We start from the raw sequence: 13894 nt of genomic DNA on the forward strand, positions 1-13894 counted from the left end.
TCACCCTTCTCCTTTGCCATGACCATACTTATTTACATTTTGACATCCTTTATCTCCTTCTGTCCGAAATCCATCAACCGTGGATATTTGTTCATGTTTCTTACTAATCTCTTCGCTATCACTCGACATGGAAAGCATGGAAAGGGTCTAAATCCTTCTCGATTGCCGTGTTCATGTCCGGACCGCCGACATTGTGGTCCTCGGGCCGTCTAGTTGCAGCCATTGTGGCCCTTGAGCCACCAACTACACCAGGACGAAGAAGCTTATGGGTCCCACACGCGGTATACCATCTCTTTGCGCCTGTGAGGGCATACGCAAATCTCAAAGCACCGACTCATTTGCGACGGACCAGATCTCGTTCAGCCCCCTTGACCCGACAGGCCGCACCAGTCTTCCTTCCCGGTCTCCTCCCACGCAGCGCGCACGGGGCAGATCGACATCGACCCTCCTTCAATTCTCAAATCTCAATCCCACATGGTGCTCCGCGGCGAGATCTGAGAGAGAGAGAGAGAGAGAGAGAATCGTCGCCTCGCCCTGACCAGCCCCGGGCGATGATGGCCGCGCCGCCCGCCTCCCCGTCGGTGCGATCGCGCGGCAATGCGGCCGGCGGCGGCGGCAGCGCCACGTCGACGATGCTCCCGGGCCCCGCCAGCCGCAGCAACGGCGGCTGCATCGACCTCAGCACCTCGGGCCTCCTCGCGCACGGCGCCGGCAGCAGCGTCGTCGTCTCCGACCCGCGCTCCATGCAGCTCCTCTGCGTCCTCCCCATGCCCTCCTCCTCCGCCTCCTCGCCCGCCTCCTTCGTCACCGCCGTGCGCTGGGCGCCCACGGCCAGCGCGCCCCCACTCGCCGCAGCCGACGACGCCGCCGGCGCCGAGGACGATCACCGCCCGCTCCGCCTCGCCGCCGGCGACCGCCACGGCCGCGTCGCCGTCTGGGACGCCCGCGCGCGCGCCGTGCTGCACCTGCTCAGCCTCGACGAGTCCCGCAGCGTCGCGCCCGGCACCAGCGGGGGCGTCCAGGACCTCTGCTGGATCCACCACGCCTCCGGCTGGCTCCTCGCCTCCATCCACGGGCCCTCGCTGCTCTGCATCTGGGAGACCAGCAACAACCCCCGTGTGCTCTGGATGTTCGACGCCTCGCCCGAGTACCTCTCCTGCCTCCGCCGGGACCCCTTCGACGACCGCCACCTCTGCGCGCTCGGTCTCAAGGGCTTCCTCCTCTCCGCTGTGCCACGACATGACTCCGACATCTCGTTGAAGGAGCACCGGATCGTTTGCGGCGCCGGGGACGTGGCCGAGCTGCAGAGGCTGGAGAAGGAGATATCAGCGCCCGCGCCAGCCCCGGCGCTCGCAGCTTTCCCGCTCTTTGCGGCGAGGCTGTGCTTCTCCCCACTGTGGAGAAACATCCTATACGCCATATACCCTCGTGAGCTCGTCGTCTTTGATCTTAACTACAGCATTGCGCTCTCTGTTGCTTCATTGCCAAGGGGGTTCGGCAAGTTCTCGGATGTTATGGCCGATACTGATCTTGACCTGCTCTATTGCACGCATGCTGATGGCAAGCTGAGCATCTGGAAGCGCAAGGAGTAAGTTTGCGCATCTTGCAAATATATTTTACAATAATAATTGAGGAAGAACATCTAACTGAGAACTTGACTGAATGCCCAAACTCTGAAAAGACTACTGTCATAGTGGACATTTTTATTGTTGAGTACAGCCATAGAAAATTTTGCAACCAGTAGCCTAGTTATTTTATCTAAAAAACAAAGAACAATTTAGAATGTGCTCCCTCTTATAAAAGTTATAGATGCAGTAGCAATTAAATAAGGTACTATGTAAACTTTACATCCTTGGGAATGTGCTGACGAGCATAGATGGCCTTATATTGTAAACATTGGGGTATCATGTATGTTGACATTTAAAAGGAATGTAGAGTCAGCGATATGTACTAATTGCAAAAATATTTTTCTTGCCACACATTTTGTAGATGTCATTGTGCCATTACATTTGTGTATGCCTCCTTGAAAGTGTGTAACCTGCTCTTCTAGTTTGCTGGCATACATTCGTAACAATTTGCACAACAGTATACATATAGTTTCGGTATTGTACATAAATGGCTAACAAGTAGTGTTTTGTAGTACGTAACATATTATGCTAACAGGTAGTGTTTTATTGTAACATATTAAGTTCAACTTTGTTTCTGTTTTTATTCTAGGGGTGAACAAGTGCATTTGTTGCATGCAGTGGAAGAGCTCATGCCTTCGATTGGTACCGTTGTTCCTCCCCCGGCCGTTCTTGCTACTACGATCTGGCAGTCAGAGTCTATTTTTCGTAACATCGGCAAAAAATCTCAGGATTTGGCACATATGCAATCTTCAGAGTCTATTATCTTTGATACAAAGTCGAACCAGGACATGTATCAAGGGATCATGACATATCTGACATCAATATCTGAAGATGGCAAGATCTGGTCATGGCATTTGACTTTTGACAAGTCAGTATCTTCCAATAAAATTAATCTAGGTGCGAATCAGTATTGTCAAGACAGCAAATAAATAAATAAAATCCTATTCCTAGCCCAGCTATTAAATCGACTGATGATTCTATTTCTGTCACTAATGTCGGGAAGGAACCAGGTACATCGAAGCATAGTGATGCTGGAACTTCCAACCCACGCTCCAATGTGCTTGATTTTACAATAAAGGTTGTGTTAGAAACCCCTCTCCCTCTCTCGTGTTGACCATTGTAAGGGATCATAGTTCCAGTCAAATGTGAAATCTCTGTGCTGCTTTGCATTACTTGATCCTTCTAGATCCCTAGGATTAGGATGTACCTGTTTAGTGATCTAAATTTTGGTCCATATCCCTTAACGTTGGTGAACTATTGCTTGCCTTTCCGGGTTTTCTCATGCTTAATTTGCTATGCAGATTAATTTGATGGGCCAGCTTCATCTTTTGTCATCTACTGTCACTACTCTAGCGGTGCCATCCCCTTCTTTACTTGCCACAGTAGCCCGTATGTCCCTGATGCTCATAGTACTGCTAGCTGTTTTCCTTCTGAAATTATCTTCAGGTTTTAAAATTTCACACTTTTATAACATTGAACAACATTTCTATCTAAAGGTGGTGGAAACAATCCTGCTCCAGCAGTACCGCTTGTTGCTCTAGGAACTCAAAATGGGACCATTGAAGTTGTTGACGTATTGGCTAATGCAGTTTCTGTCAGCTTTGCTGTTCATAGCAGCACAGTCAGAGGCCTAAGATGGCTTGGAAACTCACGCCTTGTTTCCTTCTCATATAATCAGGTGCTTTATACATCTAGTATATTGTGAATTTCTGATTGATAATTAAATGCCTGTCTACTGTCCTAATTAGGCTCTCAATCCACCAACAGCAAAGAGCCACAGATAGTTAGTTTTCTCATTGATTTGACTGGTACAGGTTAGTGATAAGAGTGGAGGATACAATAATAAGCTTATTATCACATGCCTGAGAAGTGGGCTAAATCGCCCATTCCGTGTGCTCCAAAAGCCTGAACGCGCAGCAATAAGAGCATTGAGGGCATCTTCATCTGGAAGGTTGGTTTCATGTTTTGACCTGTGATAACATCTTTCATTTGTCCATAACTTCTTATTTCCCCTTACAGTTTGCTAATTCATTGCACATAATCTTATAGCCGTTGTGCTTGCTGTGATTTCTCAAGCTCAATATTTGGTTTCTCAATCATAATATTTTTTACCAGGTACCTTCTGATTATGTTTCGTGATGCTCCTGTTGAAGTGTGGGCCATGACAAAGAACCCGATGATGGTACTTATTTCTCTGCCTGAATCTATGCAAATTTTAGAGCAATTACTTATTCTTACCTGGTTACAAGCAGACACCTGAAGAGACTTGCTTGTAATCTTGATTGGATATATATGGGGTATCTCTATAGATTGTCTTTTTTCGACAACCTCTCTAAAACGCATATGAGAAAATTGCACTTCACGGCACAGCAAAACAAAAGAGAAAGAGCTTAAAGTCAGCTGCTCCATTAATCACAGTGTTAACTTTTGTAATTTTGATTTCCATATTTCGGATGTTACACAAATGAATTTAGATGCATATTTTTAAGTAACTCGGTGTTGTCTTGCGCATGGCAAATTGGCCTATATACATTTACGCACAAACTTTGCTAGACATGGTCATGTTTATCGGACTGGAATATCATCCATAATAGGCTGTCATATAACTGAGCTATTATGCCTCTGAGGAGGTATATTTACCATTATTTATCTTAATCCGTGCACTGAATTTGACAAAAGGATATCATTGGTGTGGGGGCCTCGAGTAGTTCTGATAAACAGATATTCACCTCAGGAATCAAGGTTGCAGTCATTTTTTTATTCAGTTGTATCAGTTTTTGGCAGCCCTGAAAGGGAACTGTCTCTGAAATAGGGAATTGTTGTTTACTTTGCATATCCATTTAAAACCCAGTTACCAAATCAGCTATTTTGGCAAAAGGTTGTTGGGGTGTTGTAAATGATCTGTAATAAGGCACAAGAATAATTACGTTAACATTGTTTGACGTAGTGCCAAACAAATCAATTATCTTTAAGTGCTAGGGAGAATACTATTTCAAGTAACTCATGCTACAATGAAGGAATGGATTTTAAGCAACAATACTTTTGTGCTAAATTTGCACTTCCATATCATAATGAGAATCCAGAGGCTATACTGGTGTTACATTCAGTAACTGTATCTTGAAGACCCTTACAGTAATAGTTTTATCTCCGTAAATTGCCTCACTTTTGCTGTATCATGTGTGAATCAGTTCTTTCTTGTCATAGAAGTTCTGGAAGCATGATATTTGTAAATTTTCTGAACTGTTTGTAGCTTAGATCCTTGGCTCTTCCTTTTACGGTGTTAGAATGGACACTGCCAGCGGCTCCACGACCAAGTCAGAATGCATCTAAGCAATCATCTACCTCCAAAGGTGCACTTTTAACTCACTAGCGAAGTCATATTATTGGGAACATTATAGGTTCCATACTTGAATCATATAATACTATCTATTTAAACTTTCTACTCTTCTCTGGTTGCATTTTTGCAATATTATTTGCTTGCAGAGGGTACTGCTGCAGAAAGTTCTGATGAAACATCTGAAAGTTTTGCTTTTGCATTAGTCAATGGTGCTCTTGGTGTGTTTGAAGTGCAAGGACGGCGAATACGAGATTTTAGGTACTCGAATGGCTGACTTTATATTTTTCAGCAATGAAAAGACACTCATATGCACATTTGATGAGATCATCACTATATACATTGCAGAAATCTATGTCATTCATTTTATTTTAGTCCTCTACCCAATTGTGCTAGATCATCACAATATTTGATAGGCAAGTAAAAACAATACGTTATTCTTGAATTCTTTCTGTGACCTCTACTATCTGATGCTATTTTTTTTCTGGCAATTTTCTGATCCATCGTGTTTCCTGCTTTTTCTTTCTGTATTGGAGTCAGAAGACCGTGGGCTTTTTGGTAGTGATTACTTGATTGCATGCAATGTTGTGTTTGTATTTCTCCAAATGATAAGTATGCCTTGAGTTACCTCAGAATAAGGTGGGAGATACTGGGTGCTTGTAGAATTAGGCCATCGAGTACAGATTGTTATTAGTGATGGCATTCGAGTAATTTCATTATAATTGAAGCTAATTACTTCTATTAGGTTTGGTTCTCAGAGTTGAAATCTTACGAATTCTAACTGGACTAGAATGAGATCAAAGTAAAATTTTGTGCCGCACCCCCCTCCACTGCTGGCCCATATCTTTGTTGACGTAGTTTCTTTCTATATGTGAGCTGCAGTTTATTTGATGTTTAACCACTACTATCTTCGTTTTAAATGTCTATCCATGTTAAGTATGTGGTTCTATTGTGTTTTTCAGGCCAAAGTGGCCGTCATCATCATTTGCCTCTTCAGATGGCCTGGTTACTGCTATGGCTTATCGTCTTCCCCACGTTGTATGTACATTGTGGCACCACATGTAGTTTATTAGTTCCATTTTGCAGTATTTTTTATGTGTAAGGTAGATTATCCTGGGGCACATTCTGACCTAAAGCTACCATTTTTAACAAAAAATAGGTGATGGGTGATAGATCAGGCAACATTCGATGGTGGGACGTTATAACGGGCCTTTCTTCTTCTTTTAGCACTCACAGGGAAGGCATTAGGAGGATTAAGTTTTCTCCTGTCGTTCATGGTGATCGGAGTAGAGGACGCATTGCTGTGCTCTTCTATGATAATACATTCTCTATATTTGACCTGGTAAGTACAAAGAAGCATTAGCTAACAGCCTATCATGTCATTGTCTAGCTCAAGACTCATCACTCACATCATGTGAGTCTGATGTGAAATGTATGATTTTTAAATAGTTAAATGAAACACGGTTATTTTGTGTAAAAAAATTATGCTAAGAATATTTATAAGAAGCTGTTACTTCCACTGGAGTAGAGAAAAGGTTGTTATATTGAATAAGTTACTCGCGCTCTTCTTTCATCCTCATTGTAAAAGATGCTTGTTTTATTTCAATTTCCAGTATACATCTGATCCTTTTGTATTTCTTATCATGTCTATAAACTATCTCATACTGTGCCATGATGGAACAAGTTCAAAATAGTAGTGCGCCACTGAATTCAGGAACTATGTTTTAGGATAGTGCAGATCCCTTGGCAAATGCCCTTCTCCATCCACAATCTCCTGGCACACTCGTCTTGGAGCTTGATTGGTTATCAACCCGAACAAGGAAGGATGAACCACTTGTATTATGCATCGCTGGAGCTGATAGCAGCTTTCGTCTGGTTGAAGTTAACACGTATGTCATTTTAAGAATGCACAACCTTTTCTTATTCCACTGTATTGTACAGATATTCTATTTATTTATGAGGTTTAGATTTGTCACTGTATTAAAATTCCGTCAATCTCTATGAATGAACCGAGGCGACCAATGTTGTGTCCCATAGTGTTTGATTCTGTTCATGTGCTATCAAGATGGCTCGTTAATTTTCTGAACTCTTTATATAGCATGCTTATGAATTCACAAGGAACTTCTGATATGGTATCCGCACTATTGTAGCTTGCTATCAATAATATTAAAATAATTATGTCATCATATAATTCTCCCAGTTAGGATATACTCCCTCTGTAAAGAAATATAGATATATAAGACCGTTCAGATCACTAAAGTAGTGATCTAAACACTCTTATATTTCTTTACGGAGGGAGTACTAGTTAAACACTGAGAAATTGTCGACATAAAGGTGGATTAGAAGAATAATCTGTAAACAAAACTTGAACGCAACTTAAGAAAATAAAGGGAAACCAGCCATTGAACAGGAAAGGGCAAGAATAATATATAAATGGCACTTTGTTGGCAATGTGAATTGAATTTGAACTAGCCCGTAAGCATTATTCAGGTGTACTTGCACAATTTGTGATTTCATAGTAGCCTCCTCCTACCCATTATTCAAGGCACCGTCAGCGTGAATGGGTAATAAATTTGTTTCTCTTCCATCTAATTTATTTATCCATTGGTCTATTATTTTTCCTTGCCCTTTGCCGTTGGTGTCTGATGGAGGCGAAGAGAAAAAGGTAGCTGGGTATGGTAATGCTTGTTCTCTAGTTTAGTTTTGTGTAACTGAAAAATATTGTCCAACTTTATCTGGGATGCTGTAGACCTTATTCAGTTCGTCACATGATGCTTTTTTTGCGGGGAAGACGTCTCATGCTCTAGTTTCCATTTGAGATACTATTGATGTAATTTTGTTTGTAACATCTGTTCTTCATCCACCAGTGATACCAAGATCAATTCTGCTTCTAGGCTGCTGACTACAAAAGAGAGATTTAGGCCAATGCCATTATGCCTACCAATACTGTTCCCCACAGCACATGCTTTGGTAAGATGGATGTGGTATCATAATATTTGAACTCATCTTTTGATATAATCGTGCATGAACTCTATTTTACTACTCCCTCCGTTAGAATTACTTGTTGTAGAAATGGATGTATCTAGACGTATTTTTAGTTCTAGATGCATCCATTTCTACGACAAGTAATTTGGGATGGAGGGAGTATATATTTCTTGAAGTTAGCTTTTGAAAGACTTGCATTTCATTGCATTTGCTTAAAATGCTGCTGGCAGATATGGTTACGTTCTTTCATTTAAAGAACCAAGCCCTTAAGTAACTAGTATTTCTAATCAGCCTCCTTGAATGGCCATTTTGGATATATGCATTTTCCACCTTCTGAAAGATTGGATTGCGATGCAACACAAACACTTATCTTTTTTTTTTTGGTCTCAGGCTCTGCGTATGATTCTGCAGCTTGGTGTGAAGCCTTCTTGGTTTGAATGCAATAATAGTGATAAATTAGCCTCTAACAGCTTTAAGGAAGGACAGTCAACCTTTGGGGATCTTCGTTCATACATGATTGAGACAACACTTCCTCCTATTGGTGATTCTGTAGTGGCTGAATTGCTGCTTAAAGTGTTGGAGCCATACAGAAAGGATGGTAATGTCAACAATATATTTTCTTTAGCAGATGATTTGGCATAAATGATGGAGATATTTCCTTTTCCTTTTGTTGAGAAGGTTGCATCCTTGATGATGGAAGAGCCGGATTATATTCAACTATAGTAAATAAAGGAACTTGTGCAAGGTTTGCATTTGCTGCTGCTATTTTTGGTGATTTCCAAGAAGCACTTTTCTGGTTACAGCTTCCGCAAGCCCTTCAGCATTCCCTGGATAAATCAACAAGTAGATCAAGTGAGAAGGGCTTCGAATCAAGTGTACGTGCTGATTCTGAACAAACTTCCACATTAAATAGGATAGCTTCAAGCGAGAGGTCTGCAGCCAGAAATGCGGCCAACGATACTGAGGTAATATTTGAATCTGATGGTCGGTAATTTCCAGCATCCATATATGCATACTTTCGCATTTAGCAAGCTATCCATTCTGCAGGGTTATGGGCAATTAAGTACAATGGCATTTAAGCAAGAGCAATTGTGGTTCAATGCGAATGAAAGGATACCTTGGCATGACAAGCTTGATGGTGAAGATGCTTTGCAAAAGCGTATTCATGAGTAAGAACCAAATATGTAAACCCGTAGTTTATTACTCCCCCTGTCCCAAAATAAGTGAAGCAAATTTTGTACTAAGTTAGTACAAATTTTGTACTGAAGCAGCGACATTTATTTTGGAACGGAGGGAGTATGAAACTAAGCACATCCATCTAATTCCGTGTGCCACATGTTTTTCATCAATTCAGGCTTGTCTCTCTTGGAAATTTGGAAGCTGCGGTGTCCTTGCTACTTTCAACTCCTCCTGAAGGGACAAATTTTTACCCTAATGCATTAAGAGCAGTTGTATTGTCATCTGCCGTGTCAAGATCTTTACATGAACTTGCAGTGAAGGTGAACAGCCGTAAAAGATAACCATATTCTTTTCTTCACTATGGAACATAGCTTGTTTAGGACATGACACATAGTGCAACAGCATACCAACTTGGCTTAAGAGTAAAGTGAAAGGTCGATGATAAAATCAGCAATTTACGTAATTATATAATTGTCTGCAACGCATGTTGCTTTTATATGCAAGTGGATCCACCTTTACAATTTTGAGCATCAGTACATCTGGAGTCATCTATGTTTCTCATGATTATGAGAAGTTAATATAAGAAAATGTGCTATCAAAAGTATTTTGTGGTATTGCCGTGACAAACTTAAATAAAATATAAGATACTCCCTCCGTCCCATAATATAATAGCATCTTTGAAGCGTCTTCGACACTACACTAGTGTCAAAAACGCTCTTATATTATGGGACGGAGGGAGTACAAAATAACAACCAAAGATGTATATTGAAAATACGTCAAGCCACAAAGGAAAGCAGCATTTTTTGGACTGGAGGGAGAAGAGTTTACTTGCTGGCTTGCAGCAATGACGTCAATTTTAAATTAATATTTCCAAAGATATAAAATAGAATAGTGCTAAAGCTCAAATAGAATAGTATTACCTCCGTCCCAAATTACTTGTCTTGTATTTGTCTAGATACATCTAGATACAAATGTATCTAGACACGTTTTAGTGTTGGATATATCCGTATCTAGACAAATCTAAGACAAGTAATTCGGGACGGAGGGAGTAGAATACATGCATCGTCTCTTTACTGTAGAATGCAAACATTGCAGTGTTCTATAGCATGGTTCAACATCAGGTGAATTTGATTACTATTCATTGATCATTTATGTGCCACAATGTACTTTGGTTTTACTGTAGAAACCTTGTGTACATTTTATTAGTGTCCATGGATCTTACTTTTAGTTCTTAATAGTTAATAGTCTTTGTGATGTTAGGTCTAAATTTCTGTGTACTCCCACTAATCTAGAAGACATGAGTTTTCATATTTAGTGTCAGTTTGTCCTCAGATTGAGCTAAGAATGTCCTTGGTGAAAATCTTATGGGCTATGGTTGTTCGTTCATGGAGGGGACCCTTAATTAAGTTATGATCTTTTGAAGGTTGTTGCAGCCAATATGGTTAGAACGGACAAGTCATTATCTGGAACACATCTTCTCTGTGCTGTGGGGAAATATCAGGAAGCATGCTCTCAGGTAACAGCCCAGTTGATATTTTCCAATAATTCGAAGCTGCACCTGGGAGTGAAAGAAATAATTTTCTGCCCATCGTGCATGTAAACTTTTATGGAGAGAAGACAAGTGTGGTGCTTACAAAATTGCTTTTTGGAGTAATTTTTTAATATTTTTTCCATGAAACTTTACACACAAAATACACGAACATGTACATGCTTAACAAAAAAGATTATTTTTTGAATTTCTGAACTTATTTAAACGAAAATGCTGAACTCCCACAAAGAAGAGTCCGCCGTGTGGACGTGGCCGGTCGAGGTGAGCTCCATGATTGTCGTGGACGTGGCTGGTCGAGGTGAGCTCCATGATTGACCTGGACGGGTCAGCCTCGTGGTCGTCGCGGCCTATCGTGGCGGCGTGAACGACGCGGAGCGGCCCATGTTCCCGTCCACGATCGCCGGCGCCGCCTCCGGGGCGATTGCTTTGCAGCCGGCGTGAGCACTTGCGCGCGGCCTCGTATGGTATAGGCACGGTAACGGAACAGGAAAACCGAATATAGGCTAGGACACGTGATGACATGAATGTACATCCAACAACGAGTTGTTCCTGCGCTAGGTAGCCTCGAGCGCGTGCATTGAGAGTCGTGACAAAACAAAATACATGGGCCAAGCCGGCAAGCGATGACCTGCATGCAAGGCCTAAGCTGGCAAGCTGCGGTGTCTTCCATTTTCTGTGTGTGCCCGACGTAGTCAATTTGTACGTGCGTACGAGGCGCTGCCGGCTGGTGGTTTAGTCCCACCTCGGCCAGCCACACACAAGGAGGTGGATAGCTAGTCTATACAGAGCGCAGGTGGAAAGGAAACTAACCACATGGCTAATTCGTTGACACATTCCGCAAATACGGTATAAACTGATCACCAAACCGAAAAGCTGGGTTAACCGAATTTTTGGTTTCCTATTTTGGGATGTCTTTTTCGGTTTTCACTTTCCTGACCGAATTTACAAAATAACCGAATGCTAGAAACCAAATTTTCGGTTTATATCGAATGCCCAGGCCTAGGAGATGCCCTTAGGCACTTAACTCGAGGGACATTCTATTACCGTTATGTTTGAGTTTTGTTAGTTAGATTTGCGCATAATGAAATTCACCTGAATGGCTCAGCTTCAAGATGCTGGTTGCTGGATTGATGCTGCTACTTTGGCTGCAACTCATTTGCGTGGATCTGACTATGCAAGGTACTTCATATTAACCTTCTTAATTATTTTTTCACTCCAATGTACTTCAATTGTATGCCCTGTCTTGTCTCAACACACAATCACATGACAATGGACCAGTATGGCCCTGTATAGCCTGCCCGCCCATGGCAGGGACTAGAAAGCAGTAATTTAGTTTGGTTTAGTCATCTGTTCATGTCAGTATTTGAGTAGCAGATAAATGGACCCAAATGCCTTTTGTGTAGCTAAATGTTAGTTTTGCTGTTTCACTTTATTAATCCGCTAAGGTGCTCCCTTCTGTCCTTTGCCTGACTCACGCAGGGTACTGCACAGGTGGGCTGGTTATGTTCTTCGTGGTGAACAAAATATGTGGAGGTAACTGATCCCGTACACATAGTAACACTAGTTGATTGCTTATTTATCCGGCCCCGTATCAATATGTTGTTTATTTGTTTACTAGAGCTCTAATACTATATGTTGCTGCTGGAGCATTCCCGGAGGCTTTAGAGACGCTCCGCAGCAACCAGCGACCAGACACCGCCGCTCTGTTCTTGCTTGCCTGCCATGAGATCTATTCACAAATTACCAAAGAGTCCAAGCCTGCTGATGAGGTGCCTGGATCAGCAACGGAGCGGAGTCAAAAGCTCCTGTTCCCATCCAAGAATGTGAGTGACGAGGACCTCATCGCGGTCAGCGAGGTCTTCGGGCAGTACCAGCAGAAACTGATTCATCTTTGCATGGATATGGAACCAATTGTGAACTGAGGCTTGACACCACAAGTTCTGCGGATGAACTGAGGCTTGACATCACAAGTTCTGCGGATGAACTGAGGCTCGACATCCGGTCTGCAACTGTAATTATCGAAATTTTGTGTGAAGCTTTTCATCAGGATCTGCTCAGTGCGGGATGCCGAGCAGCGTGTTGTGTGGTACGCTACCCAAGGCCGATATTAGGGCTGCTGATGTGCGGTTGGCATCGAAGAAACTGTTTTTGCGATATAGGGGAAAGGAATATACATATGATGTTGTATTGTAGATCACAACTGTTGGCACTGTTTTCACTAGTAATGTAAATTTTATGTGTCAGTTGAGCGAGCCACTGGGTAGTGAATTTAACCAAGATGTATCATTTTTTTAGCAGAGATTACTACATTTATTTTGCAGAACATATATCTGTTCAATCTGGGAAAATGCTTCACGTGTCTTCATCCATAGCCATCAACCAGTGGATTAGCAACCCTTGTGTAAATTAACCTTTTGTATTTTGTTTTAGGGAACATGCATTCTATTGTTGTACTTGGAGCATCTACAGCCCAAAGAACCCCCATATGTTGAGACGCCGGTCCTGAAAACGATCGGCATCCTTAAACTGGCCATATATACCCGGGATGTTGGGCACCTCTTAAATTCAGCCCATATTTGAGGTGGATATAGGAAGGGTGGTATGGTTGGTTGGCCTAAATTTGCGCGTACCCAAACAATATCTAAGGAACACATGCGCGAGGTCATGACGGCCGCCCCTCCCCTCCCCTCTCGTGCTTGCGCCAAACCTTGGATGCGTTTGACACGTCGGCATCACCCCCACCCCGCCAAACCTTGGATGCGTTTGACACGTTGGGTTTGATAGACCCGGACCCACACCTAAATCCCTTCAAATGGTTCCCAACTTATCGCTCGACCTGCCCTCTTCCTACGCAGGCCCTCCCCTAGTCATATCGTCGTCCCGACTCCACAATGTTGCCACCATAGGCACAAAATCCCTCCCCGCCATCCTTGATAGACCCGGACCCACACCTAAATCCCTTCAAATGGTTCCCAACTTATCGCTCGACCTGCCCTCTTCCTACGCAGGCCCTCCCCTAGTCATATCGTCGTCCCGACTCCACAATGTTGCCACCATAGGCACAAAATCCCTCCCCGCCATCCTTGCCTCCCATGACATGATCATCGTCTATGTCCTACTCCCCAGGTCAAACACCTTCCCCTCCATGTGTTCAACAACATTTTCGAGCTGTTATTTTATTCTTTTGTAGGTAAATTATGCATTCGTTGGATGAAGAGT

The 13894-nt window shown here is 42.8% G+C and overlaps 1 protein-coding gene across 1 annotated transcript; it reads left to right on the forward strand.

Moving 5' to 3' along the window:
* Nucleotides 1-335: 335 nt before the first annotated feature.
* Nucleotides 336-13023, forward strand: LOC123400952 (WD repeat-containing protein 11-like). Its single transcript, XM_045094667.1, has 21 exons — nucleotides 336-1588; nucleotides 2218-2525; nucleotides 2639-2706; nucleotides 2930-3017; nucleotides 3125-3306; nucleotides 3443-3579; nucleotides 3744-3810; nucleotides 4879-4978; nucleotides 5112-5223; nucleotides 5925-6000; nucleotides 6122-6304; nucleotides 6691-6851; nucleotides 7830-7932; nucleotides 8338-8545; nucleotides 8626-8912; nucleotides 8995-9116; nucleotides 9302-9446; nucleotides 10550-10642; nucleotides 11781-11854; nucleotides 12155-12208; nucleotides 12294-13023. Exons 1-21 carry the CDS (start codon nucleotides 552-554, stop codon nucleotides 12595-12597), a joined length of 3909 nt encoding a protein of 1302 aa, XP_044950602.1. The 5' UTR covers nucleotides 336-551; the 3' UTR covers nucleotides 12598-13023.
* Nucleotides 13024-13894: the final 871 nt, after the last annotated feature.

Source organism: Hordeum vulgare, chromosome 6H (assembly GCF_904849725.1).
Source record: "Hordeum vulgare subsp. vulgare chromosome 6H, MorexV3_pseudomolecules_assembly, whole genome shotgun sequence".
Lineage (NCBI taxonomy): Eukaryota > Viridiplantae > Streptophyta > Magnoliopsida > Poales > Poaceae > Hordeum > Hordeum vulgare.

Bases quoted from the DNA above. Each gene is read 5' to 3' on its own strand.
- LOC123400952 (XM_045094667.1), top strand. From the start codon at position 552: ATGATGGCCGCGCCGCCCGCCTCCCCGTCGGTGCGATCGCGCGGCAAT. The intron at 3,811-4,878 runs GTACTTATTTCT...AACTGTTTGTAG, and splicing joins TGACAAAGAACCCGATGATG to CTTAGATCCTTGGCTCTTCC. The intron at 10,643-11,780 runs GTAACAGCCCAG...TGAATGGCTCAG, and splicing joins ATCAGGAAGCATGCTCTCAG to CTTCAAGATGCTGGTTGCTG.